This window comes from Delphinapterus leucas, chromosome 16 (assembly GCF_059928025.1).
Source record: "Delphinapterus leucas isolate spDelLeu-1000000601 "Yukka" chromosome 16, BTC_Dleu_Yukka2, whole genome shotgun sequence".
NCBI lineage: Eukaryota > Metazoa > Chordata > Mammalia > Artiodactyla > Monodontidae > Delphinapterus > Delphinapterus leucas.
This window is the reverse complement of record NC_143144.1, coordinates 28,444,198-28,471,290: the sequence shown is the minus strand read 5'-3', so window position 1 is coordinate 28,471,290 and position 27,093 is coordinate 28,444,198. Positions and strand designations below refer to the sequence as shown.

General features: G+C 38.8%; 1 protein-coding gene across 10 annotated transcripts in view; it reads right to left on the bottom strand.

Annotated features, from left to right (window-relative positions):
* The window catches only part of VCL (vinculin), a 98,556-nt gene that overhangs the window by 18,689 nt on the left and 52,774 nt on the right, over nucleotides 1–27,093 (bottom strand). For all 10 annotated transcript variants that reach the window (XM_089897723.1, XM_089897726.1, XM_089897722.1 and 7 more), the window contains 11 exons: nucleotides 26,851–27,001; nucleotides 26,562–26,670; nucleotides 23,568–23,690; nucleotides 21,995–22,155; nucleotides 14,200–14,290; nucleotides 13,070–13,217; nucleotides 9,662–9,815; nucleotides 8,420–8,595; nucleotides 6,059–6,249; nucleotides 4,633–4,832; nucleotides 2,631–2,759 (listed from right to left, as the gene is read on the bottom strand). In XM_089897723.1, the coding sequence (XP_089753849.1) occupies nucleotides 2,631–2,759; nucleotides 4,633–4,832; nucleotides 6,059–6,249; nucleotides 8,420–8,595; nucleotides 9,662–9,815; nucleotides 13,070–13,217; nucleotides 14,200–14,290; nucleotides 21,995–22,155; nucleotides 23,568–23,690; nucleotides 26,562–26,670; nucleotides 26,851–27,001 (1,633 nt within the window). The remainder of the gene's footprint in view (nucleotides 1–2,630; nucleotides 2,760–4,632; nucleotides 4,833–6,058; nucleotides 6,250–8,419; nucleotides 8,596–9,661; nucleotides 9,816–13,069; nucleotides 13,218–14,199; nucleotides 14,291–21,994; nucleotides 22,156–23,567; nucleotides 23,691–26,561; nucleotides 26,671–26,850; nucleotides 27,002–27,093) is intronic.

Below are 27,093 nucleotides of genomic sequence, written 5' to 3'. Positions count from 1 at the left end.
TCAGTCCTTGTTTCTTTCCTTGGCTGGTCTCCCACTCTGAATCTATAAGGCTTTGCCAACTTTGGTTCACCATTTCAACCCCAGTCTATGTCTGCTGCTCCCTCTGATTTACCCAACTGCTTAGCTTGCTTTTCTTGTCGCTCAACCAAACTGTACTGAGCACCTACTATGTGCCAGGCCCTGGAACAGGTGCTGAAGATACAAAGATGAATAAGACATAATTTCTGCATCTCAAGGATCTCACATCCTAGCAGGGTTAAAAAGGCCCATAAACAGATACCTACAATAGTTGTGTGCTATGTGCAATAATAAAACTAAGCATTGATACTTGGGAGGAAAAATTAAGGCACTTAGACTATCCAGGAAGTAAAGGATACTAGAATAAAGGATAAACAGAAATTAGCCAAAAGAGATAAGGGGACAATAATTAGGTAGAGAGACAGAAAGAACAAAGACATGGAGAAAAGAAAGGACAGAGTATGCAGGAAACTATAAGCAATGAGGTATTGCTGGGGCATGAACTGAGAGGCGGGGTTTGTGGGAAACAGGGGTAGAGGGAGTATTAGAAGCCAGATCACAGAGCTCTGGCTTTCTCCTATGTGAAAAGGAAGGGCCACTGAAAGGTTTAAGCAGGAAAATATCAGGGTCAGATCTGTATTTTTATTTTATTCGTGCCCTAGTGATGGATTCAAAGACCAGTCTCAGCTGTGTAGTTATAAAGGCAGCAGGGAACAAGGATCAGAACTAGAGCCATGGCAACATGAATAGAAATTAGAGAGAATTCAAGACGTTATTTGTGAGATCAAATTAGCTTGTCTTACTTTATAGATGTGGGAAGATGAAGGGAAGAGTCAGTGGCGACTCACAAATTTCCAGCTGGAAGAAAACAGGAGGACAACATATGCTGAGGTACCCATGCAGCATCTAGGTAGAGATTACCAGCAGACAGTTTTGTCTGCTCATCAGACACTCAGATGTATGGAATGAAAACACAGCACATCACCCCAGCCTAAAGGGACCATGAGCTGAACTGCCCAGTAACCTAGGCTAGAGAAAGAAAATGGGGGTCATTAGCAAATAAGAATAACATAAACATCTGCTCACCAGTTCTACATTGTCTTGGGTGCCTGACCCAACCCTTTCTCCTTCACTACCAATACTATAGAGGATGGAAAACCAAATACTTGCTTTCCTAGATTCCTTTGCAGTGAGGTAGCCATGTGACAGCATTCTAGCCAATGAGACATACACAAAAGTCTCCTGGAGGATTTCTGGGTGAGCGTTTACTTTCATTTATTCAGCACCAAGGATGTGTCAGACATTGTTCTAAGAAATGGGAATAAAGTAATGACAAAACAAAATCCCTGCCCACGTGGAGCTTTCATGCTAACGTGAGGAAAACGAGGTAAATATGTAAGTGTTGATAAACACGAAGGAGAAATGTAGGATATGGAGATTAGGGAATTTCTTGGGATGGGCTTGGGGTGGGGTTGCGATCTTAGGTGGTGACCCCAAAGTGACATTTCAGTAGACAGCTGAGGAAAGTGAGCGAACAATACCTGCAGTTATCTGTGGGAGGACCAGAGAGAACAACAGCAAGGGCCCCAAGGTTAGAACATACAAACATAAACAAGGAATACTGGGAATACAACGCAAGAAGATCAATGCAGAGACAGGAGCATGAGGGGGAAGAGAGGCACCACACAAGGTCAGACAAGTAGATGGCGGACCAGATGCAGTGGTGTGACGAAGCTGCTGGTACCAACTCACACAAGCTCATAAGAGCCAAATGTGCCCATCTCTTCCCAACTCTGCTTACAGTGACTTCACATTGAAACAGCCATCATGGGAATATTTACATCATGGAAATTAACAAACATTACAAATCAGGGCCTTTTTGTTTTTGTTTTTGTTTTGTTTTGTTTTTTTCCTGTGTCTACCAGCACATCACTGGCCTTACTGTTCATTGTAAGGACTCTGGCTTCACTCTGGGACAGGGAGGAGTAATCTAAAGGGTTTGAGTAAAAGAATGACATCAAATGATTTAAAAGAATTGCCCTGACTTCTGTCTGGAGAATAAAGTGTCCTAAGGGGACACTAAAGGGAAGGTTATAACTAGAGGGACAGTTATTCTAGCTGTGACTGGAATGCCCCCACTGCTCATTTCTTACTGCCTTGAACATAATGCCTAGGGCTGCATCAGCATCTCACATCACGAGGAAAAGATCAAGAAAATCAGAGAGATGCCAGCTTTCATGGAATCAAGCTGCTGAACCAATGCCAAGGCTACCTAGCTCCATGTTTCTTGTTATATGATGAAAATAAAGCCCATTTGTTTTCATCTCTGATAGTCAGGTCTTCTACTGCTTGCAAGTGAAGACATGTCCTAAAGACATTCCTAAGCGACACACTTGGTGACTGAAAGAAGAAGTGGCAAGGCCTTTCTTCCCTCTTCTACCTTTCCACCCTTCATCCACAATTTCCCAACCACTCCTGACATACACTGCAGTCACATTTTACCTTTACACACACACATACACATACATATACATATACATATACACATACACATACATATACATATACATATGGCTGGCCAACAGAAGAAATGGAAGACCTCAGATACCCACCTCTTCCCTATTGGGTGCATCAGGAGGGGCAGTGGCTGCCACTGCCAACAGCTTGATGGGAGTTGTAGTATCACTGAAAACATCTGACACCTCCTGAGTCATGGCCTCCTGCATCCGGGCTTTCAGATCCTTAAAAACATTGTTTAAAAATGAAAATTTCCAGAAATATCCAAAAAGCACATCTGCCATTGTCCTTCCTTCACTGACACATTCATTCATTCGGTGTTTCATTCAACTTTATCAGCTATGAGTATCAACTGTGTACAAAGCACTGAGCTAGCATGAAACAGGTGTAAGAAGTGAATCCTGCCCACATGACCCACATTTCCCTAGACTGTTCCACCCAAACAAGAAATCTTACTTCCTTTCTTGATGGCCCCTAAGAATAATACTAAGAATCATGGGGTTGAGCCCAAAGAAGACCATGAGATGAGACAGAGTTCCTCAACAATCCCAGTGCTGGAGGGGCCTGACATAATTACAGTAACTGTAAGGACTGTTTGGTGGATGCAGTGCCAAATTTCTAAGCAACTTCTTATATTTAGATGAAAGAAATCAATAATGGAATTTTTCTGGATAGTTCAAATAAGTTTCTAGAAAAATTTGATAACCAGTATATGAATCCATTTTTTATTTTAACATGGGTCAAAAGCAGAAGATTCTCAGAAGTCATGAAAAAACTCCTTTTCATAATTATCACACTTCGTCCAATCTAAGTTTTATTCTAGATTAATACTCAAAGAAGGATCAATCACCCCCACTGTTTCTCAAGGTGGGTAGCATGCACTGGCTGGTGGTATCTGAAATGAATATAGGTGTTACACAGACAAATGTTTTTATTTTAATAATTGTGTGTTTCTTTTATAGAATATTAGAAAAAATATAACTAACTCAAACTCCTGATTTCAGGATTTTTATAAACTTTTCTTTTAAATAAAGTTTAAAAAAGGAGTCCATTTTAAGAAAAATACTGACTAAATAAAAAAGTATAGGTGATACATAGTAGAGCAAATATGAAAGAGCCCTTGATTGAGTGAAGCTTGAGAAACACAATTTTAATTTCTATCACACAGTAGTAAGCTTTTCCTTAATAAGCTCTGGATTTCCTTATATTCTTTTTTTTAAAAATTTATTTATTTATTTAATTTTTGGCTGCATTGGGTCTTCATTGCTGTGCACAGGCTTTCTCTAGTCGTGGCGAGCAGGGGCTACTCTTCGTTGCGGTGTGCAGGCTTCTCGTTGCAGTGGCTTCTTTTCTTGCGGAGCTTGGGCTCTAGGCATGTGGGCTTCAGCAGTGGCACGCAGGCTCAGTAGTTGCGGCTCACAGGCTCTAGAGCACAGGGTCAGTAGTTGTGGCACGCGGGCTTAGTTGCTCTGCAGCATGTGGGATCTTCCTGGACCAGGGCTCAAACCCGTGTCCCCTGCATTGGCAGGCGGATTCTTAACCACTGCGCCACCAGGAAAGCCCCTCCTTATATTCTTGATCACACCTTTTTCACTTTCCATAGACTCAAGAAATTATATTTTTTTAAAACTCTCCCTCCTAGTTTTTGAATAATAGTAAGCATAAGAAATGTAATGAGGGACTTCCCTGGTGGCGCAGTGGTTAAGAATCCGCCTGCCAATGCAGGGGACACGGGTTTGAGCCCTGGTCCAGGAAGATCCCACATGCTGCAGAGCAACTAAGCCCATGCACCACAACTACTGAGCCTGAGCTCTAGAGCCCGCGAGCCACAACTACTGAGCTCGCGTGCCACAACTACTGAAGCCTGTGCACCACAACTACTGAAGCCCGTGCACCTAGAGCCCAAGCTCCGCAACAAGAGAAGCTACCGCGATGAGAAGCCCGCACACTGCAATGAAGAGCAGCCCCCGCTCGCCACAACTCGAGAAAGCCCGCACACAACAACAAAGACCCAACGCAGCCAAAAATTAAATAAATAAATTTATTTCTAAAAAAAAGAAAGAAAGAAATGTAATGATATGTGCTCCCAAGTTCTACCTTTAAAGAGTCTTGGAGCTGAGATGCAAGGGCTCTCGCCTGAGGACTCTCCCCTTCCCCTCTGGCAGCCAGGTCAGCCAGCTGGGCCGTCAGCTGGTCCACTCGGTCACACTTTGCAAGAAGATCTTGGCGATAAGGCCCCATCATGACATTTGCCAGACGATGACCTTCGGCCACAAGCCCTCGGATGGCAGCCTGACCTGCACCAAGAGGAAAACACTGAAACTCACATAGCCCAGGAGAAGCCAACCACTGTGCCATTCTGGTAAGGATTTCTTTTCTTAATAATACATTTAGTGGGGTTAGTGGGGTTTTTTCCCCTATCAAGACAAAAAACTGGGGAAATATAAAAAAACGTAAAAAAATATAAACCACCCATAATCCCATCACTTGGAGACTGATATATTTGACCATTTCCTTCCAGTCTTTTTGAATGCATTGCATGCTCCTATACATACATACATTTCTCTTTTACAAAACCGGGATCATACTATACATTAACTTTTACTCCTTGCTTCTTTTTATTTAATGTGAGCATTTTTCTACATCATTAAATATTATTCAAAAATCATGATCTAAACTCTATGCAACATTTTATCATATGAACCATAATTGTTAATATTATTAAATATTTACACTGTTTACATATTCTCATATGTAACTCCTTAGAAACATCTCTAATTATTTTTAGAATAAATTCCTGTAAGTCAAATTGCTGAGTCAATGGGTATGAACTTTTTTAAAGCTCTTGACATATAATTCCAAATTGCCACTCAGAAAATTTGTACCAATTTATTCCTCCACCAGTAAATTATATGTCTGCCTGATTCCCCCACACTGGGAATCACCAATTAAAAATTTTATCTTTCTCCAATGAATACAGCAAATGAAATAAATAGATCTTTCAGCTTCAACAGGCTTGCTATCATAATACGACCTAAATTCTTATAGATCCATTCCTAAAATCTCTCAAAAATCAAAATTTTAGGTTAGCAATTCTACAGGTGATTGTGTGATACAGGAGCCCTCACAACTGAAAACAACCTTGGTAGTTAAGTGTCTTTTACTTATTTTCAAAAATTATATTTAACTGTGAACTTAACTAAGGACTGTAATAACAGAAATACAACAGAATGAAAGTATACATAGACTGGAAATAATTAGCTCAAAGTTTCAGCTGCAAACTGAGGAATTTTCTATTTGCCTGCAGCAAAATCATTAATTTATTAATACTTCTTGATTAAATCACAGGAAATTTATTGGCTACATGTGGAGATGGAGTCACACTGTGGAATGACTTACTCACCAGTGGCTAAAGAACCCCTTCTGTACCTAATTACAGATGATACAGGATCTCTATCAACAACTTGCTTATCTTCACTGTAATAAGTTTAATGAGGATTAATAAGTGCAGTGATGATCTTACCAACTCCCCGGTCATCCACTGTGGGATTATCAATCCACCGCTGTGCCTGCTCAATCTTGCCCTCAAGGTGGACAGCTGCTTTGGCAGGTCTGCTGTTGGCCACAGCCTTGTTGGTTTTGGTCTGCAAGTTCTGTAGCGCCGTGGCCACCTGTTTGGCCAATGCTCGGGCCTCTGGGGAATCTCCTTTTCCCCTGCAGAGAAAAAAATAGCCATCCTGTCACACAAAGACACTCTTTACATTGAGATGAGTTAATTGCTAATACAAATGCTAATGAGATGACAAACTGCTAATGATTATTATTAACTTGGTTTGAAAGGAGAGGGATTTATCTATTTGACCCTTAAATAAGAAATTAATAATATAAATTCTGATTGTTTTGCCTCGTTAAGACAGTTAAATATGTTGTAGTTAAATATGAGTTTGGTCAGTCTGGCTCAACCAAGCTCAACCATTTGGTAAGCTGAGCTCGATCAGTCATCACTAGGTTAGGTGACCCCTGAGCCTGCCATCTCAAATCTGACTCATTGTATATCTCAAGTCCACTAGGTCATAGAAAAGTAAACTTCAGGATAATCACATCTGGCTCACTGATAAAAAAGCAAATATTAGTCTACCTGACAGAATGACTAATTTAGATACTATCTTAAAAGTTCCTTTATGATTCTAAACTTTCATACTTTCTCCATTATAAAGCTGGACAAAGAAGGTAATTACTATGGTTCTGATCATAGCTACTCCTGCTGCCAGGAAGTTTTAGATAGACAAATAGATAGATGGATAGATAGATAGATAGACAGATTGATTGATAGATAGATAATAGGAATAAGTAATGATGGCATGTGACCAAACTTGGTCTGCTGTTATCACTATTATCATTAATTCTCTCTTCATCATTAAGAAACATTAATGAGTGCCTGCTATGTATATGGACCTGTGTTAGGATCCTGAGAACATAGTTTCCTCCTCTGAGTATTTTTAAATCTAGTAAAAATGTGAAGACTATATTAATTAGCTAATATTAATGAACAGAGACCAAAATTTGTAGACATATATTACTTTACAATTGTCCAATTATACATTTTCCCACCTATATAATTTTATATTTGGGGTATAAAATAGTGACCCCCCCAAATGATTGAGCTTGATATAGAATCAAACTTGAGCTATTACTTAAGCTGCTCTCTATCACCACAACCTCCTGCCTAAAGTATGCCCACCCTGCTCCCACTCATTCCTATTTCAAGGTCTGAGGCAGAAGTTTGCTTTCTTAGCTAACGTTGGTCTCTTACCCAATATAAGATTTGAAAGGACTCTAAAGTACCTCTGTGGAAAAAGGTTAGGCACTCTCCTGTGGAAGAATAGGGAGTGAAATACACAAGTTAAATGAAAAGTCGAATCTCACAAGATACTTGACTATGGTTATTCCTGGAGAAGTGACTGGAGGACTGAGGTGGGAGAGAAGCAACTCTTACTTTTGCCGTTGTACACTTTTTTAATGTTCTTTTAGCATATGATGCAGTTGTTTTTTTTTTTAAGACAGAAAAATATCTTTCAAAAGGAGAAAGTGAAAAAAAAAAAAAAAAAAAAAGGAGAAAGTGACACTTCTTTTCTATACAATCAAAGTAGATGCTATGAAAGCCTTATCTGTGTCACCGATTTAAAAAAAAAAAAATCCCCTTACGAGAAGAACCTGCAGTGAGGATGTTATATTTAAGGATCTTTTATAACTGCTACATAAGAAGTAACACTGCTGGTCAAGGAAGAAACTACCTTCTTATGCCTCCCCATCCCACCCCAACACACACACACACACACACACACACACACACACACACAAAGCTTTTCATAGCTAGCCACAAAAGTTATTTTCCTCATATGCCTGGGAAACAGACAAGTCACAAACATGGTGTAGTAGTACGTCCTAGCTTAGAAATTTTAAAAAATGGACTTCAGGGATTTCCCTGGTGGTCCAGTGGCTGAGACTCTGTGCTCCCAATGCAGGGGGTCTGGGTTCAATCCCTGGTCAAGGAACTAGATCCTTCATGCCGCAACTAAGAGTTCACATGCTGCAGCTAAAGATCCCACATGCCGCAACGAAGACCCGGCACAGCCAAATAAATAAATAAATTAATTAATTAATTTAAAAAATAGATCTCTTAAAAATATTTGTTTAAAAAATAGTTCTTAGTATCCTAAAATTATTAATTTAAAAATATCTGCCCTCACCACGTCACAAAGAATCAATAAGAAGACAATGGAAGAGTATCATATGTGCATTTAACCTATAAATTTCAACTATATATGTGCTTAGGGGGAAAAAGAGAGAGATTAAAGGACAATTTAATTGATTAAATACATACTGTCTTCGTAGATCTGCTAGTTTAGAAGTCAGAGCAGATATTTCTCCAAGAGAACGTAGAATGTCATCTCTCTCTTTATGATCATCACACAATTCTGCTATTTTCCGAGCTTCAGCCAAAGCCCCTCGAATCTGTTCTTCTCCTTCTGGTCCACCATTTGGATCTGCAAGCCAATTCTACACACACAGAAATAGAAAAGAAGCACACTGTGATCTACTCATGAACCAATTTTACTAAACTTAACAAGGCCATCAGAAATATTTCAAAAGTAATCATAAGGGCTTCCCTGGTGGCGCAGTGGTTGAGAGTCCGCCTGCTGATGCAGGGGACACGGGTTCGTGCCCCGGTCTGGGAGGATCCCACATGCCGCAGAGCGGCTAGGCCCGTGAGCCATGGCCGCTGAGCCTGCACATCCGGAGCCTGTGCTCCGCAACGGGAGAGGCCACAACAGTGAGAGGCCCGCGTACCACACACACACAAAAAAAAAGTAATCATAAGGCATACCAGCAATTGTTTTTATAATGCTGATCCTTATTATTTTATTTTACATCAGTTCTTACTCAGGCAAAACCAAATCAATCCTTCAGCTATTTATTTATAGAGATATTAATATTTGCACGTGCGGCATGCAGGATCCTAGTTCCCAGACCAGGGATCGAATCCACGCCCCCTGCAGTGGGAGCTCGGAGTCTTAACCACTGGACCTCCAGGGAAGTCCCCCTTCATCTTTTTAAAAATGATTTTTTTCTTTCTCATTAGGATAAAATATCTTCATGAGCTTTAGCTTTGAATTAATCACACCTTATTAATTCTTCAGTTTCTTAAACATTTATGTTTCTTCATGAAATGCTTGAAAATCATTTTACAGTACAGTAATATCAGAAAGCTTTAACCCTTTTACATTGCTATGACCAAACACAGTTGTGAATTCTGAGATGAAGAACAGGTTTAACATACTGTAATCTCCATCAGGAGCTAGGAGAATGGTACTCAGAATGCTTACTTTTAACTAACTGAAGTATTCAAAATTAAGATCTCTATTTCAAAATATAGATAAACATTAGCCTTAAGCCTGTGGTGGTAGGGGACGTGTTAACATTGGCAACTAGTGTGTATCAATCATCACTTAGAAACACCCATTATCCACCCATAGAAAGTTAGTGGGAGAGGGATACAGGATATTTACGGAACATTTCTCTTTCTCCTTTATTTCCCACCCTTGCTAAAAATCATCATCACTACCTGAGCAGCATCAATCTTCTTCGCAATGCTCTGCTTTGAGTTGGTCATGGCTTCCAGCTTGCGGGCTGCATTTTCCACTTTTGCTGTGAGCACATCCAGACCCTGAGACACCTGCTGGGCTTTCTGCATGGCCACCGGTGAGGCTCCTTGTCCTCTGCTCAAACAGATAGATGCTGCTGTTGTACTCTCTCAAATTCTTAATGGCAAAATATTACTAAAAGCACAGTATATGTTCTTTTACTAACATGTTTGTCCTTTTCCTTTTCTACTAAATCTGCGATAACACAAGGAAACACAGAGAGAGACAAAGCAAAACACCCAAACCATCTAATTTCTCCTTTGCTCTTAAAAATAATACACAGTAGCTTCAAGGAACTGCATAACCACTTTAAAGACCAGACTTGCACATTTTGATAATGATTTTCCTCTTGGTGGTGATTACATAATCAAACCTAATCTTCAGGGGGGAAATGTGCTTGTGATCTTATTGCTATGGAAGGTTTTGTTACCATAGTACATATGCTTTAGAAATAAACAGCCCATTAGATTATCTTATTTATGGGCAAGTATACATTGAAAATGTTTCAAGAGGCAGCACACATAGTGCTACTGAAAGCACACCACACTGGGACCAAGTAGATGTCTGTTCAAATCCTGGCTCCTGCTACCTGAGGAACCTTGGGTACAATGTTTAACTTCCTTGGGCTTCAGTTTTCTAACTTAGAAAATGAGGGGTGGGTAGGTAATAATACTGGCCCTGCTTATCAAACAGAGTGGCATCAAGCAAAAAGAAATACTTGAAAATACTTTGGCAATAAAGCAATACACATATGTGACTATTGTTATTACAGAGTTGTCATTATCATAACCTAATGGTAATCTTAAATATCTACTTTCCACTCCTATGCAACCTATAAGTATCAAAACCAGATAGTACTGAGGGAAAAGGGCACACAGGGACAAGAAACCATTATTTCTCATCATGTTCCTAAAGAACTAATTTCACTATTTTCCTCTCTCAGAAGTGGTATGCTACTACTACAAAAAAATGATGTGAGTTAGTAGAAATTTATTTTCCCTTTGTTAGAGACTTCCCAGGTCATAGCAAAGCAAGATTTGCCATCTTTTTATACTCATATTTTTGAATCCACCCAGCCTGGTAAACTCAATGATAGGGGTGGCAACTTTATCATTTGGTTGAATGGAATGGCTGATCATCATAACCTGAGTTTCTGATTTTAGGACAGACTACAAAACATCTTTGCTTCCCTTAATAACAGTATGGGTGTGTCATTCATCTACCTATCCTCTTTTTAAATTTATATGTTTTTCATGTATACCAATATTTGAGGTAGTGAACTCAATAATATTTACTGCCAGGTATATATATATATCTTTTACTTGTACTTGACACCTCCCTTTTACATGGCAGAGGAGTCTAAGACTTTTGGAAATATACTTTTTATGTTTTAATTTGCTTTTTTCCTTCAAATCTAGTAATTCATTATGAGGAACGTTGTTTGTATAACAGTCCAACTGTGAAAAAGTAAAAATATTTACGGGTTGCATAATTTTTCATTCAAAATAAAAAGTTTGAGTACCATAGAGGGGAAAATATATACTTACAACCCTAGAAACTCTAGGTGACTGAATAGAAGAATACCAAAGAGGAAATTGTTACTGAGTGTCAGCCACTAAGCTGTTAGAAAGCTAGGCATATTTAAGAAAGGATAACAAGGAGACAGCTTTGTAATCTTTCATTGTGAAAGGCTATCGCAGACTCCAGTGTGAAGCAGGCCCACTGAGGCTCCTCACTGTTCCAACCTTTTCTCTTTACTGATTTATGGTCGGTCCTGTACAGCAACTACCTCGTTCTCTTGCTCAGATTCATCTTTCTCTAAATACATACAACTGTGTATTTGAGAATTCCAACTGAAAACTGTCTACCACACTGTGAAAAGGCTGCAGACAAAAGAGCCAGCAGTGAGAAATTAGAAGAGCCAAGAATCTTGTCAAACTGCATTGGCATTTCTCCAAATGGGAACAGAACTTCTTTTTCGTCCTTTCTGTAAAGTTCTTGGCATGCTCATGGCAGAGGAGACTGCTTCACAGCAAGAGAAAAGGCCCACTGCACTCAATGAGATCACATTTATTTATGCTGTTCCTTCTTCCCTTTAAGGTAAAGGCTCTTAACCTGAAGCCCGTGGAGCTTCCAGGGCTACAGTGAATCCATGAACCTCTGGAAATTACATATAATATTGTATGGGCATGTTTATATGTATCTTTTTAGGTAGAGATTAATGGCTTTCATCAAATTATAAAAATGACCTTGGTCCAAGAAAGGTCAGGAACCACTCCTTTAAGAACTATATTCTTGGGCTTCCCTGGTGGCGCAGTGGTTGGGAGTCCGCCTGCCGATGCAGGGGACACGGGTTCGTGCCCCGGTCCGGGAGGATCCCACATGCTGCGGAGCGGCTGGGCCCGTGAGCCATGGCCGCTGGGCCTGCGCGTCGGGAGCCTGTGCTCCGCAGCGGGAGAGGCCACAACAGTGAGAGGCCCGCATACCGCAAAAAAAAAACTATATTCTTAAGTCCATTATGTTAATACATTTGAGGCTAGGTGTAATGGTGTGCAACACGTCAAGGCGTGTTCCTGAAGCCTTAGTTTGTAGGGAGACCTTATACTGTATTCGAATTATCTGAAGACGTTTCATGACAATCTTGAAGCAAAATTAAATTTCATTTATACTAGTGTGTCATCATACCTCAATTTTTCACAATGTCCGTACTATAAAATTCCATAAAGATGAGAATCTTTTAGAACTTCATTAACTATATGTATGAGTTCCAAACAAACCTATATTATAATGAGTTTTCTTAATAGCAAACTATACATATTTAATTTGGGGAATGGGGGTGGATCCTAAAAGCCAAGACTTGAGGTGGGTAAGAGATAGGTAAAAGAATTATAAAACCAAATGAATAATGATGAAATAGAAACTCAAAAGAGCCTAGAAATGACCAACGTAGAGGATAATCTATTTAACTGATTTTTAAAATGACATGTGAAATAATTCCAACGTTTTCACTCTTTATGTTTTTTTTCTATCCAGCCTTCATAAAAGATATCTATGCACCTTATTTTTCATAAGCCTATGGCTAGAAACTAAAAAAACAGATTTCTATTTCAATTTCAACTTTACGATAAGGCATCTACATATTTTAAAAGTTCAACAAAAGGAAAATTCACTCCAATCTCAAAAGAATTAGTAGACTATAATATCTACGTTATCTATTAGCCAAAGAGAACTCAGTAAAATTCACAGAAACTTGCTTTCTGAATCACTCCGTCAGGAGCGAGATCCCAACTGTTACCACTACTGCTCTGGTGAGAGCAGAGGAACTTTACCTGGCTCGGAGGTCAGCCACTTGATCAGTCATCTGCCCTAGCATTTTGCAGGTTCCCAGGATCTCCCTGCGTTCTTTGCCTGCACAGAGTTCACCAACTTTTCCAGCTTCATCTAAGATCTGCCTGATGGCCTGTTCACCAGCATCACCTAAAACAAAGAGATTTTCAAGGGAGTTCCCTGGTGGTCTAGTGGTTAGGATTCCAGGCTTTCACTACCATGGCCTGGGTTCGATCCCTGGTCGGGGAACTGAGATTCCTCAAGCCAGGTGGCGCAGCCAAAAAAAAAAGAGAGAGAGAGCGAGCGAGCTGTTCAATATCTACATTGTTGATCCATTAATTATTTAGAAAGGTTGCTTTACAAGTCATTTCATTCAAGAAGGAATGGATGATTTTAAATGACAAGTGAATAGAAGGCAATACATCTGATAGCTAACAGCCAAGCACTGCCCTTACAACCATAGGGTGAGGTTTTAACCACAGAGACTGCTCAAAAAGATCCTTGGAACCATACCCATCTGGAGATAATAAGCAGTTTGTGGTAAGCATGTGAATGATGAAAGTAGGCTCTAACAATTCAATAGTACTCAATGCCTCTAAACTCCATTAGGCTTTTCACATTCATTCAAATATTAATCTAAAACTGAATAAATATTAGATTAGAAAATCCATAATGCCTAGCTCAATAACCTATTTGGGTCTTATCTTTATACAAGTCAACTTTGCTTCCCAATTCTTGTTAGCATCATCATTTCATCTGCTTAATTAAGTACACTGTTGACGTAAATGGAAATCTGCCCAACGGGAACTAGAAAAGAAGAGCTTTCATTCAAAATAATTACCTTTCTGATTCAGGGAAGGGGTGAACCAATAATTTGGCAAAGAAAGCCCAGTTCACTTTGCTTTATTCCTCCGTGATGAGAGGTAGTCTATGCCCTTCATCCTTTTAAGGACCAGTAATACTTCAATTAGTCAAAACTATCAGAGAATGGAGTATGCCCCTAAATGTTGCAGTAGTTATCTCAGGATTATGAGATTACGAAATGATTTTTCTTTTTTTTTCTTTTTCTTTTGTTTGCCTGGTTTTTAGCTTTTTGCTGTTATCTATCAGAAAAGTAGAACCAGAGGGTTACCTGGGGAGGCACTGGGGTCACGGAGCCAACCTTTAGCCTGGTTCAGTTTGGAATCTATGGAGGCCAACGCTCTCTTCATGGCTTCAGTGTCCTTTTGAAGAAAAATACCACAAGTATTTTCTTTGCAAAAACTAAGATACCATGATACAAAGTAAGACAGAGAAGTTACACCATTAACATACAATAGCTACGGTAGTCCTACAACAGCCTTAAAAATATTCTCATCACACCATAACGCTTATTTCTGTCAAAATGCAGCATCTTGCATGCAAATCTTCAGTTAATTCTGTTTCCTAGTCTCCCTATTGCTAAACTGTGAAAACTGGTAAAACTGCTCAAGCCAAAAGATGTTCAATGTCTTCAGCTGGAAAAAGCCCTCTTGTCACATGCCTCATTATCAGCCTTTCCACTAGTCAACAATCATCTACTGCAGCCCTGCCAAAGCTCTCCCCGCTTCAGGGAAGCCTCATTAGCATGTGGCACCACAATCCACAGTTCTTCTACATCTTGTTTTGAAATATACACACACTGCTTGATGTTTCACTATGTTTAATCTGAAAAACCTGGAATTACTGGCTGGAAGAAAGCTGAAAATTTTAATCTAGCAATTCAGTTTTAATTCCACAAGTAAACCACCAAATGTAATACAAGAAAGAAGTGTCTTTCGGGCCTTCCCTGCCACTCCTCATCCTTAGTTCCCTTACCGTCCCTAATCTGGAAGAAGAGGCAGGATAAAATAAGTGGGTCTCAATTTATTGTTTAAAATCAGGATTCATAATGACTTGCATAAAACTAGCATAAAATCTCCCAGGATATAGCATGAGAAGTCCAAACAACAGACTAATCACTTTTAAAATATACATATATTTTAATAAAGTTTTTTAAGTAAATAGATATACAGAAAACAATATAACAAATATGCACGTACCCATCCTCACAACTGACAGACTGGCCATCTCTTAAGTCTATTTAACACCTTAAAAGACAGCCTCTCTCCCTTTTGCTTAGGGAACTGGATCTTACAGAGCCCATCCATCAAAGCACAGAGTTAACCTCTGAAACTCTAGGCAACGCCTTAAATCCCTACCTTTTTTCAATTTCCAGTCCTGCAAACCGGGGTTCTTCAAGGTGTGGTGCCACCAGTTTTCCACATGGGGGCACTAGGAGCATCCCCACTTCCAATTCAAACAAAACCCAGCAGCAGCACCAATAAGCATTGGGAGCACTGATAATTAGGCTTAAGGTCAGCAGCCTGACACCAGCTTTTCCAAAGTACCTATTCAAATTACAGGACTCTCAGCTTTGGACTCCCTCTTTCCCCATCTAAACAGATACAGATTTGGCTATCTAAGGCTCTAAATAACAAATTCTCAGCCATGGCAACTGAAAAGAAGTGAACTAAATTACTGAAAAAATGGAAATAAAATATTTTTATTATCAAGTTATATGAAATTATGATAGCTATCTATCAGTAAAAGGCAGTCATAAGAGGATCTATTTCAAAATCCATCTGTCATTAGTACTGTAAGTAGACAAGTGGCATTTTTTAAGTGCTTTGATTCTCAAATGGTTTAAATATTTGCTCTTCCTTCATCTAGTTCAAATTAATCTGTACAGCAAACCTTGTCTTCAAAAGTCAACTTTAGCTTAATTCCAAATTAGCAAGGCCCAAATCAATATCTTTTTAAAGAGAGTCGCAGGCAACACCCAACCTCAGAGAGTCGGGTAGCCTTTAAGGTCTAATACCAGTTATAGGACTTTGTCTAGACACAGATTTAAAAAAGAATTCATGATCTCTCACCTAGGAAGTATTGTGCACATTCTGAAGAAGAGGAATTATAGCCATGGAAAAATACTTAATTTAAAATCTATTAATAACCATTTCTCTAATACACTTATATTTTCAGTGAAAAAAAAACAATAGATACTTATAACATTTCAAAAATCTCAATTCAAGGGGAAACAAAGATCAGAAATTTTTCAGTGTCTATTCTAGCATTAAAGGCTACCAGTTAGGAAACTAATCTTAATTGAGCACTTCCTACATGTTAGGTTCTATTTTAGGCATTTTTTTCCCTCATTGCTTCATTGAACTTCAATTTTTAACGTAATTTAATTTTATAAATTAAGGGGCTCAGTCATAGAAACACAGTTTGATCTCAAACCTCATTATTTTCTATTAGATGAAATTCAAGAATTTTTTTCTTTTACCAAAGAGAGTTGCCAAAGATTCCACTAACCTTTTACAGTAGTCAGCAAATCTTTTGCCTTGCCAATTCTGGCTTGGTTAATACTGCCCAGAAAATTAGCTCTATAAATCAAATTCATAATCCTCACTAACCTAAATAACTGTTTTTATTCTCCACTGCCCCAAAATGATTTGAAACACAATAGAAAAACTAGTTTTGCTCTATTCAGTATCCTCAAAAGTCACTGCTTTTTTCTCCCTAATAAAGCGTGGTCACCATGCTTCAAGGAAAGAATCTGATTCTCAGGATGTGACTAATTTAGTCCTGAGTATGAGATGTGAGAATATCAAGAATTTAACATTAAGAGATGCTCATTTTCTCCTAAAAATAATCAATGGCAAATTTGCAATGAAGCTGCATTTTTACACTGGGAATTTCAATTAGTTACCAAAGTTTTTAAGAGCATAAACTTTAGACAATTTTGGAGATTTAAAACAGTCACTGAGAGGGCCACCTTAAATTCTTTCTGGAATAGAGCAAATTGTAAAGAATCATTTAAACACAATACATTTTAATGTCATATCTATTAAAAGCAAAAATGTCTGTGGGAACAAATATTTTGGTCTCTTAAGAATCTCTTAAGAATTTCTTTTGAAGGGCAGTGTTTGTTATGGAATTGACAGAATTCTGACATAAGCAACAAAAGAAGTATACTAACACTGGCTATAATATAAACAAATTCAATGAACAACTAGGACTAAGAAGCCATTTTGAGATATATTTATAAAGGGTAAAAATAATCATAACTCTGGGGTCAACTACACTATGTACCATAAAGCTTTTTGTTAAACCTTGTTATGTAGGTCTAAGTACTCAGAATACACTCTGGGTATGAAATAGAAGAGAAAAAACTGTACCCTCAATAAGTACTGTTCTCTGTAAAATCTCAAATTTGGGAACAAGAAAAGTCTCCACCAATCTCTTCTCTGTTTTTGTTGTTGTTGTTGTTCTTTTTTTTAAAGAGTGAATATAAAAAAGACCAGATCTAGTCATGTAGCTTTGGGGACAGCTGTCAGGGATCTGATACCCTCCTGCTCTGGTCCGTTTTACTGTAAAACTCTGATGAGTTCAGGTTTTAAACGAGAAAAACCATAGTGCCTTGGCACTCTGCCACATATACCAGAAGTCAGAAGGACAACCTAAAAGACTCCTTTTTACATGCTTTTCCAGGACGTGAAACACTTCTGAAATTTAATATAAAGTTAGACCTAAAGAACACTGAATAATACCAAGAACCACTGAGTTCCTCCCACAGACGATCAAGAGGAACTGTGGTAGGGAAAGTGAGCTTCTCCGTTCCCAGGCTCTTGAAAATTTTTAATTTGGGACTAAGGACTCCCTCTCATTCACTGCCCAAGCTACTCTCCCTTTTCCACTAACACCTCCCACCCCCACCCTTCCCACTCCAGCCCATTCCTGACCACATTTCTACCCTCAAGTCCGTGTTTTAAACAAAGATGTTTTTGGAGAGATAAATTGGGCCGTAGAACAAAATCTTATAAACTACATTTAACCTTGGAGAGAAAGTCATCTAGCCCTGAGCCTTCAGGCAAGCTACCCTCCCAGGCATCAGTTCCTCATCTCCAAGAATACCTTCTCAGTGCTTCTGTGCCACCTATGCACACACAATCAGTTATACCAACTAAAAGATCACTTGGATCAGAAGGGAAATGTCAATTCCTGTAACATGTTGGGCTTTTCTCCTTTGGCTGGGGGGGAGGATGAAATATTATATATACCTAAATTAACTATTTATCTCAAACTCCAAAAGATAAATCCTTTGTTGTATTAGCTGCATACTAGAATACTAAAACTAATACTGCATAATAGAATACTAAAAGACTCATAAAAAGCTCATATATAACCTTATTTTTTTCAAAACTGAAATAAAAATCAACCCTTAAATCCTCAATGGTCTGCAGTAAGGGCAAGTTATTATAGGATTGCATGTTCTAACCAGTATTTCCTTCTTTGGCAGACTAGAGTAATCTGTGCAAGACATCTGAGTCACTCACTACATTTACCCACCACCAACCTAGGCCCACCGTCGGAGAAGACACACCACAGGGACGAATTCTGAATAATAGTATCTAATGACTCAAGTTGCAGTTACAGGAACACCTACATAGGGTTCAAAAATTCTTAGCAATGAAATGCTTTTTAAATTTTTTTCACTTCCTCTTTATTCTCAGCACGCGTCAAGATACAAGTAATATAAATACCAAAAAAAAAGAGATTAAATATAGATTGCTAAATTTACAAAGGGTAAAATTAGAACTGTGTTTAAACCCCAAATTCTTTTGTCTCATAATGTATTCCCAGGAAAAATGCTAAAATAGTTTTTAATAATCATTATGATTGTTGATTTAGGAGGGGAAATTTTTTATTTTCAAAATAAAGTGAAGTGTTTAAAGTCAAAGTACTTATAAATTTGTAAATCTGCCATTTGAATGTAGGTATAAAACGTAAAATAATCAGCTATTGCATTGCCTCTTTAAAATCTTAACTTATTCGGCAAGACGTACTTTTACCAAGAATTTTTTCCACTTACTTTCTTCCCCCACTTTTCTAGAGGAACCATCACTTTCCAGGAGAAAACTGCACCAGTGGGGAAGCATGAAACAAGTATGGTAAGACAAAGTTAATTCTTTATTGGTAGGGGTGAGAGGAGGTAAAAGATATCGTATGTATTAAACAGAATGGGAACCCAGGGGTCACAGACAGACACAAGGTCTGATTAATTCACTGCTTACAGTTGAGCAATGAAAGATGCATAATGCTACTAAACTGAAAAATAACCAAACCCTAGTTACCAATTTCCATTTTCAGGGTAAAATTTTTTCTAAATATTCTTGCAATTAATAAAAACAATTACTCTTAGGGGGTAAGGGAGGTAGAGTGGATAGGGGATGAGAGTGAGCTGTGTCACACATATCCTTTTATAGCATTTTTTCAATATTTATTTATTTATTTGTTTGTTTATTTATTTATTTGGTTGTGCCAGGTCTTAGTTGTGGCTCGCCGGCTCCTTAGTTGTGGCATGTGAACTCTTAGTTGCAGCATGCATATGGGATCTAGTTCCCTGACCAGGGATTGAACCAGGGCCTCCTGCATTGGGAGCACAGAGTCTTAACCACTGCGCCACCAGCAAAGTCCCTTTATAGCATTTTGATATTTGAATCAGGTAAATGTAAAACAAAAGCAAAATGAAGTTAAAAAATAAACATTTCTTGCTCATTCTGATGTCATTATGTACTTAAGCTTCTTTTAGCTGAACTAATTTTATTTATTTCCTTTCATTCTCATAGTTTTACAGCATCCTAACAGTCTGGTTCCTTCCAGATCAGCATAAAACTGAGAGAGCTATTAGACTGTACACAGTGGGGACCAGGTTTATATTTCCCTTGTATATGCCCCCAAATGCCTAATCTTCCTCCTGAAAAACTCAACTGACCACGGTTTTGGTTTTGGTTTTTAAAGAAGCAGCTCTCGGCACTTGCACAAAATAAAGCTCAGTCACACTTAGTTACTAATTGATGGATGACTTTCCCCCTCCAAAAATAGAGAAACATTAAGGTTGCAAGGCCTGCTTTTCTTTTTTACTATTTCTCATCTGCTAGAAGCAAAGGGAAGAGAATAAGGAAAGAGATTAGATTAGAGGAACATGAGATCATGGACAACAACGGCTGATTCACAGCTTAGATAGCAGAACATGCAGTGAGCCAGGTACTGAAGTTAGGAAAAACTTTAGGTACGCCTGACTTTTTTCCTTTTGATTTTTAATGCTAGGATTATTGTGAAGGACAGGTGCCCCATCTAGACTCTCTAGCCTACCCATTTTCATTATGGCTTAAAACCTCAATGATGCATCTCCAAAAGTCAAATTCCAGAGCCTGCAAAGGAAACTGGTAGGAGAGGCAAATACAGAGATAGCAACAGCTGGAAGTTTCCTTTCCTAAGAGCAAGGTCCACTGGTAACTTAGGGGTCACCCAGCTACCTGGGGAAATCTGCCCCTCAAGTGAAGTCAGTGGGAACGACCAGACCAAAACAGTTCCCAGGAGACTGCTCAAAGAGAGGAAAGCACCCACCAAATATAGAAAGCCTGACATCCCATAGTAACGTCTTTCCTTTTGCTTCCCCCAAAGAAACAGCTCCACATGAGCCAAACAGTCTGCCCAGCACAGCCCCAGAGTCCCGTATTAAGTCAAATTCTGACGCATATTCAAGCACAGTGTTACACACCGGCACGCGGAATGAGGCACGGCACACAGCACAAGAAAACCTCACAGACATGCTTTTTCTCTTTTTAAGCAAAAAAGAAACTAGAGGGCAAGAGAAAGCTTACCTTCTAAACGTGAGAAAAAGAATAAAACAAACAAGAGAACAAAAAAAAGATGCATAAAGAAGTCATAACAGGGAAGTGAAAGTTATCAAATATGCAAAAGCAAAATTAAGTAAAATATCAAAGACGTTACATGATTTTACAATATGGATTTTAAATACAGTCTTAGAACTTGTTCAAGAACTTCATGCCTCTGAAAACAAATCCATAGTTAAGATAATCTGACTAATTTCTCCTCCACTCTTAGTTTAACTTTCTGGTCAACAAAGAGAGACTGTTGATTTTAGCCCCAGCTTCGACCTTACCTTATAGGTGTCCTGGAGGACAAACAGAGCCCTACTGGGCACCCAGTGGAAATCATACTACAATATCCCCTCTGTAGTCTGCCACCAGCCTGCTGGGTGGCCCTGGAGATAGCATTTGAGTCCACACGGTGGGGGAAGCTGGATCCTGGAGACAATGTGTTCCCCCCACTGCCTGCATCTTGGGCTCCTACAAGGGAAGTGTAAACCCAAGTGTCTCTGTTCCCAATCACTAGACAAGAAGCAGACCAGAGCAGCAGCACCTCAAACCACCACTGCTGGGCTCTAGGCGGAATCCACCAACCCTTCTGGAATTCAAGAGGAAATTCTAGACCAAGGGTAAAGGGCCCCCTCAAACTAACTGACAAAAACGTGAAAACTAATATTTCAGTTAAGCTCTCTTTAGGGAAAACAGAATGATGAAGGGGCACACCTAGAAATGTCAAGAGTTTCCTTTGTAGATTTCTCTGGGTCAAAAATTGGTTATGAAAAGTCTTCCATAAAATTCAGGCATAGGCATATTCTGTATCTTACTTAGTCACCTAGCAACAACCACCCACATGAAAGGCAGGGCTCCCACCCAGGGGAGTATACACCACACCAGAATTCCTCCACCAGCCCAATCCATGAGACTCCAGCTTGAAGGAAAAGCTACATCCTAGCTTTCAACCAACATTCACCCTGCATACCTATTTGTTTGTTCTACCTCAGAGCAAAGGAAAAGTGCAAAAGCAGGAAGTAACCCATAACCCTTTATTTTACAAAAGTAAAGAAGAAAATACTTTCATAATATCTAAGTAGTCTTATGCTACACACAATTACAAGAAAAAATGTGAGACAATCACATCCCCAGGAAGGGAAAATTGGGGATTTTGCTTATTTCTCCCCCAATAACACTTACCTTGCTGGCCCAGGCATCTTCGTCCCAAGAAGTGAGTTGTAATACACGAATGATCTCATTAATTTCAGCGCTCATCTTTTCTACAGTAAAATTACGATTTTTCAAAGCTTCTTCAATTCCTTGGTTTTTTGAGTTTTTAGTTGTTACAAAAATCTTCATAGCTGTAAAAATAAACAAAAGATCAGAAACTAAGCCTGGAATTTAATCTTGCTGTATTACAATATTCACACAAGATGTTCCACACTGTGAACAAGTTTTGGGCTTCTAAGGTCTTAAAAAAGAATATGAAAACAAACACTGCAAGTCTGCCATTAAAGTTCCAGTATCAGCAACCTTTACTGTTAAGAAAGCTCAAGGTACAAAACTTCACCACATCATGATCAGAAAACTAATTTAACATGCATATACTGAAGATCCACAGTCACAAAATATCCACTATCCTTCTAAATCAATTATCATCCCAGCCCTAACACTGGCCCCATCAAACACAAACCTAATGTGACGAGATAAAAACAGTCAGTAAAACTGTAACCAAAGAACGCCACTTGACCCAATCCTAGTGGAAGATCCCAAAGTGTTGAGTTTATCTTCCATGATTTATCTTAACATATAGCAGGGACTATCTAATCCCTAAAAGTGAAGAAGAAAATAATAAGGAAACACTAGAGAAGAGAATATCTTCTTATAAACTAACTAAAATTATAAAAACAAAGATTAATCAATGCTTTATTGAGTTACCCAGATTAGAAAGAAAGATTCTTCCCAACAACCTTTCTGCCATATGGAACAGTTGGTCTCAAAAACATATTTTTGAGAAGATTATAAGGCGCTATTTACAAATTTTTGTTTTCTAGTTCATGTAAGGGCTTTCTGAACTCTTACACTCACATCCCCTATTTTAGCTACTACTTGAAATTACAAAGCAGGAAGGCAGTAGCTGGCGATTACAGTGACATGCCTTATAAAATTCTGAAAATAAAGCTGCCCTCTGAGACTTAAACAAACTAAACCACAACTTGACAAGGATAATTTACATAAACCATGAGATGTCTGGTACATACTAGACACTCAATAAGTGCAACTCCCTTTTGCTAGTTGAGAGAGCAGCCACCATGTTTGCATTTCTGGGCTCTGCCCAATGGGAACGTGGTCCTAGTTGGTGTACACCACCTGCTCTTCAACGTAGAGAAGAGTTAAATATCTTCTAGGAAAGGGCTGTGGGTTCACTTCCTTACTATACAGTGCTCTATAATATCCATTCCAGCTCCTAATTGTTTTTTCTGAGTACAAATAAAGGTGTCAAAATCCATACATCCAAAACTAGAGTTTCTAGAGGAGAAAAGGGCCTGTTAGAACTTCAAGAGAACAGTATGAGGCAACAGGAGAGCAATTTCAAACAAAGAGCAAGAGAAGGAGAACATTAGAGAAGATAAATGCTGGTTCTTAGCTAATCAGCTGCCTTTTTACTCAGGCTGAAAGACATGCAACTCAACAGCAAAAGAAAATAAACACCAGAGTTTAGAACATGTTAACATGTTCTTCTTCTGTAAGATAAAGTACAGACAGAAAATACCTGAAATGAGAACTGGCAGCAACTCTTTCACGGTGTTCATTGAGTTCACCAACATCACTCGGTGCTCCTGGTGAGTCAGTTCCTGCTGCCTCTCATCAATCATCTTGGCCATCTTAGTCATTCCTGGGGCACAGGGAATAAATTGTGCAGAGTGAGCCATGAAACAATCCAGAGTCTGGCTTTCTGAGCCTAAATCCATTATGAATTACTGTGAAAGTCCAAACTGACTGTCCACTTATTTAAACAACAGATACTATCACTGAACTCTAGCATTTATGACATAGAATTTTTCAGGACAGTTCTAAATTAATGCAACTTTATTCTTCTCATTAAAAGCAATTTATTAAATATAAATCCTAAATGTGACATAATTTTCACACATTTGACATAAATACATTCACAAATATTTTTTAAATGTTGCAATTAGTAAATATACATTGGAAAAAAAATTCACAAGTGGGGGGAAAAATACTTTGCCTGGCTACCATACCAGCTTTCATGCCATGTACCTGGCCACTGAACCTATGTGTATAAGAATCTCATGTGAGCCTAGTACAGGCACACCTCAAAGATACTGCGGATTCAGTTCCAGACCACTGCAATAAAGTGAATATCATAATAAAACGAGTCACAGGCATGTTCTGGTTTCCCAGTGCATATAAAAGTTATGTCTACACTATACTGTAGTCTATTAAGTATGCAATAGCACTATGTCTAAAAAAACAATGTACATACCTTAATTTAAAAATACTTTATGCTAAAAAATGCCAACTATCATCTAAGCCTTCAATGAATCATAATCTTTTCAGTAGTAACATCAAAGATCAGTGATCACAGATCACCATAACAATATAATAATGAAAAAAATTTGAAATATTGTGAGAATTACCAAAATGTGGCACAGAGACATGAAGTGAGCAAATGCTATTGGAAAAATGGCACCAATAAACTTGCTTGAGACAGGGTTGTCACAAACCTTCAATTTGTAAGAACGCAGTTATGTGTGAAGCACAAGAAAGTGAAGCAAGGTGTGCCTGGGCTAAGAAATTAGCGGCTGAAAAAAATCTTAAGAATTACAATAATGTGTTTTGTTTTCATCTTTAAATTTTTCTGTACTTTCCAACTTATCCAAAATAAGGATGTATCACTTTTATAATTAGAAACAAATAAAAATAATTATGGGGGCTTCCCTGGTGGCACAGTGGTTAAGAATCGGCCTGCCAATGCAGAGGACACGGGCTCGATCCCTGGTCTGGGAAGATCCCACATGCCACGAGCAACAAAGCCCGTGTGCCACAACTACTGAGACTGCGCTCTGGAGCTCGTGTGCCACAACTACTGAAGCCCACGCGCCTAGAGCCCGTGCTCCGCAACAAGAGAAACCACTGCAGTGAGAAGCCTGCCCACCGCAACGAAGAGTAGCCCCGCTCGCCGCAACTAAGAGCTCACGCACAGCAATGCAGCCAAAAATAAATAAATACAATAAATTTTAAAAATAATAATAATAATAATAATTATGGTGATGACAGCATTTGAAAGCATCTGGTGTTTTGGAGTTAGCATGCTAGCACTTTTTGCTACTTCGGTTATTATTCAAGGGTACTATGTGATTCTCTAACACTTTGGTTTTCCAACTGCTCTTAGAACTTCTTAAGCAGGTTCACAGATTGTCAAGGGGCACCCAAAGGGAGATGGAAAGGGTGGGGCTGCCTCTGCTTCATCCAGAGTAGCTCCATTTCTGTCTTTTATATCTTGGGATTCTGCAAAGATTTATTTTTTCATTATTTCATTAGATTTTTTTATTGAAGTATAGCTCATTTACAATATTAGTTTCAGGTATACAGCCTAGTGATTCAGTATTTTACAGATTATACTCCATTAAAAGTTATTACAAGGTAATGGCTGTAATTCCCTGCTATACAATATATCCTTGTTGCTTATCTATTTTATTTTTTAATTTGAGTATAGTTGCTTTACACTGCTGTGTCAGTTTCTGCATATATCCCCTCTTTTTTGGATTTTCTTCCCATTTAGGTCACCAGAGAGCACCGAGTTCCCTGTGCCATACAGTAGGTTCTCACTAGTTATCTACTTTATACATAGTAGTATATATATGTCAATCCCAATCTCCCAATTCATCTGCATAAGATTTCATTTGAAGAAATAAAATTTCTTCACGGTGCTAGGAGAAAGTTTAAAGGGTACTGCTCTAAAGCCATTTCCCAGCGATTTTCGATGACAGCTCAGAGAAATTCTAAGCTGCCTTAAGTTTACAGGATGACTGCACTGAAACCTCAAGGAAATACATTTTATGTAAGACAAAAGAATTTTATAAGATAATATGTGATTCTTAATACTAACAAATTAAACATCTGATATGTCTTGTCATTGGTCTAATTCATACTTTAAGGAGCCTCAAGTTCATGTTATATGTCTATAACACCAAAAGCTGGTATCTGTTCATGTATTTTGAATACTGAATTCTCAGATGACTACACAATCAGAGATTTAGCCACAGAAGTTCTTCTCTCCTTCTAGGTCTGATTATATTATGCAGCCTTGGGCAACGGCATGAATCCATAATAGTAGGCAGGCTAATTAGCAAGCTAAGAGGTCACAGAGAGCTACAGGCCATCTGGCAGACAGTGAAGGAATGCTGTATAATGTGGAATGAAGAGGTCAGGATTCAGGGTGGCCTTGAGCACTGCAGTAATAGGAAATTATTTCCTACATTCTCCAGCAACATTTGCAATGTCTAGTTTAGTTCATTAGACAGGGCCAGGATCTGTAGAAAGCAGATTCAGCTTTCAGAGACAATGATATCTCTTCAGTAGAAGCACAGAGTCAGCTCCATCAACAGAGTAGAGACAACTAAAAGTTCAATGCATCATTACCTATCTTCCACAAAAAAAGTAGGGAGGAGTACCCCTTTCCTCTTGATCAAACATGGACAATCCATAAAAAATTCTGTTATAAAAGTAGGATATGACTAACCTGGTCCAAGATTCTTTGTGTAAGTGACCAAATCTTCCATAGTTTCCACCACCTCTGCCACTGTAAGATATTCCAAAATTCCTTTGCAAACTCTAATAATTTTACGAACCTGAAAATATATTTCATAGTATTCAGTCAATTGAGTAAACGATAAGTAAAAAACACAGTCATTCAGATGTGTAGCTAGTCAACATTCTGTCATCCTAAACAATCCTCAGTCCTCCATTATTATCTTTTAAGGCTGGGCTTTTTGTCTGGAAGACGTCTGCATGGGCCTCAGGTTATCTACCTCAGCCTCGTCGAAGGTGAGGAGCAGGTCTGATGTGCCGGAGAGGATGCCCCTTGATCCATCAATTAGATAATCTCGAGCAGGCACTGAGTAAGGGTCTGACTGAAGCATATGGGCTGCCTGGACAAGCTTGGTGCAAGCATTCTCCACCCTGTGGGGAGGAACATGGAGTTAACTCACTGGCAGAACCAAGCAGAAGAATATCACATGCAAATGCAAAGAATGTAAATGGACATAAATTCA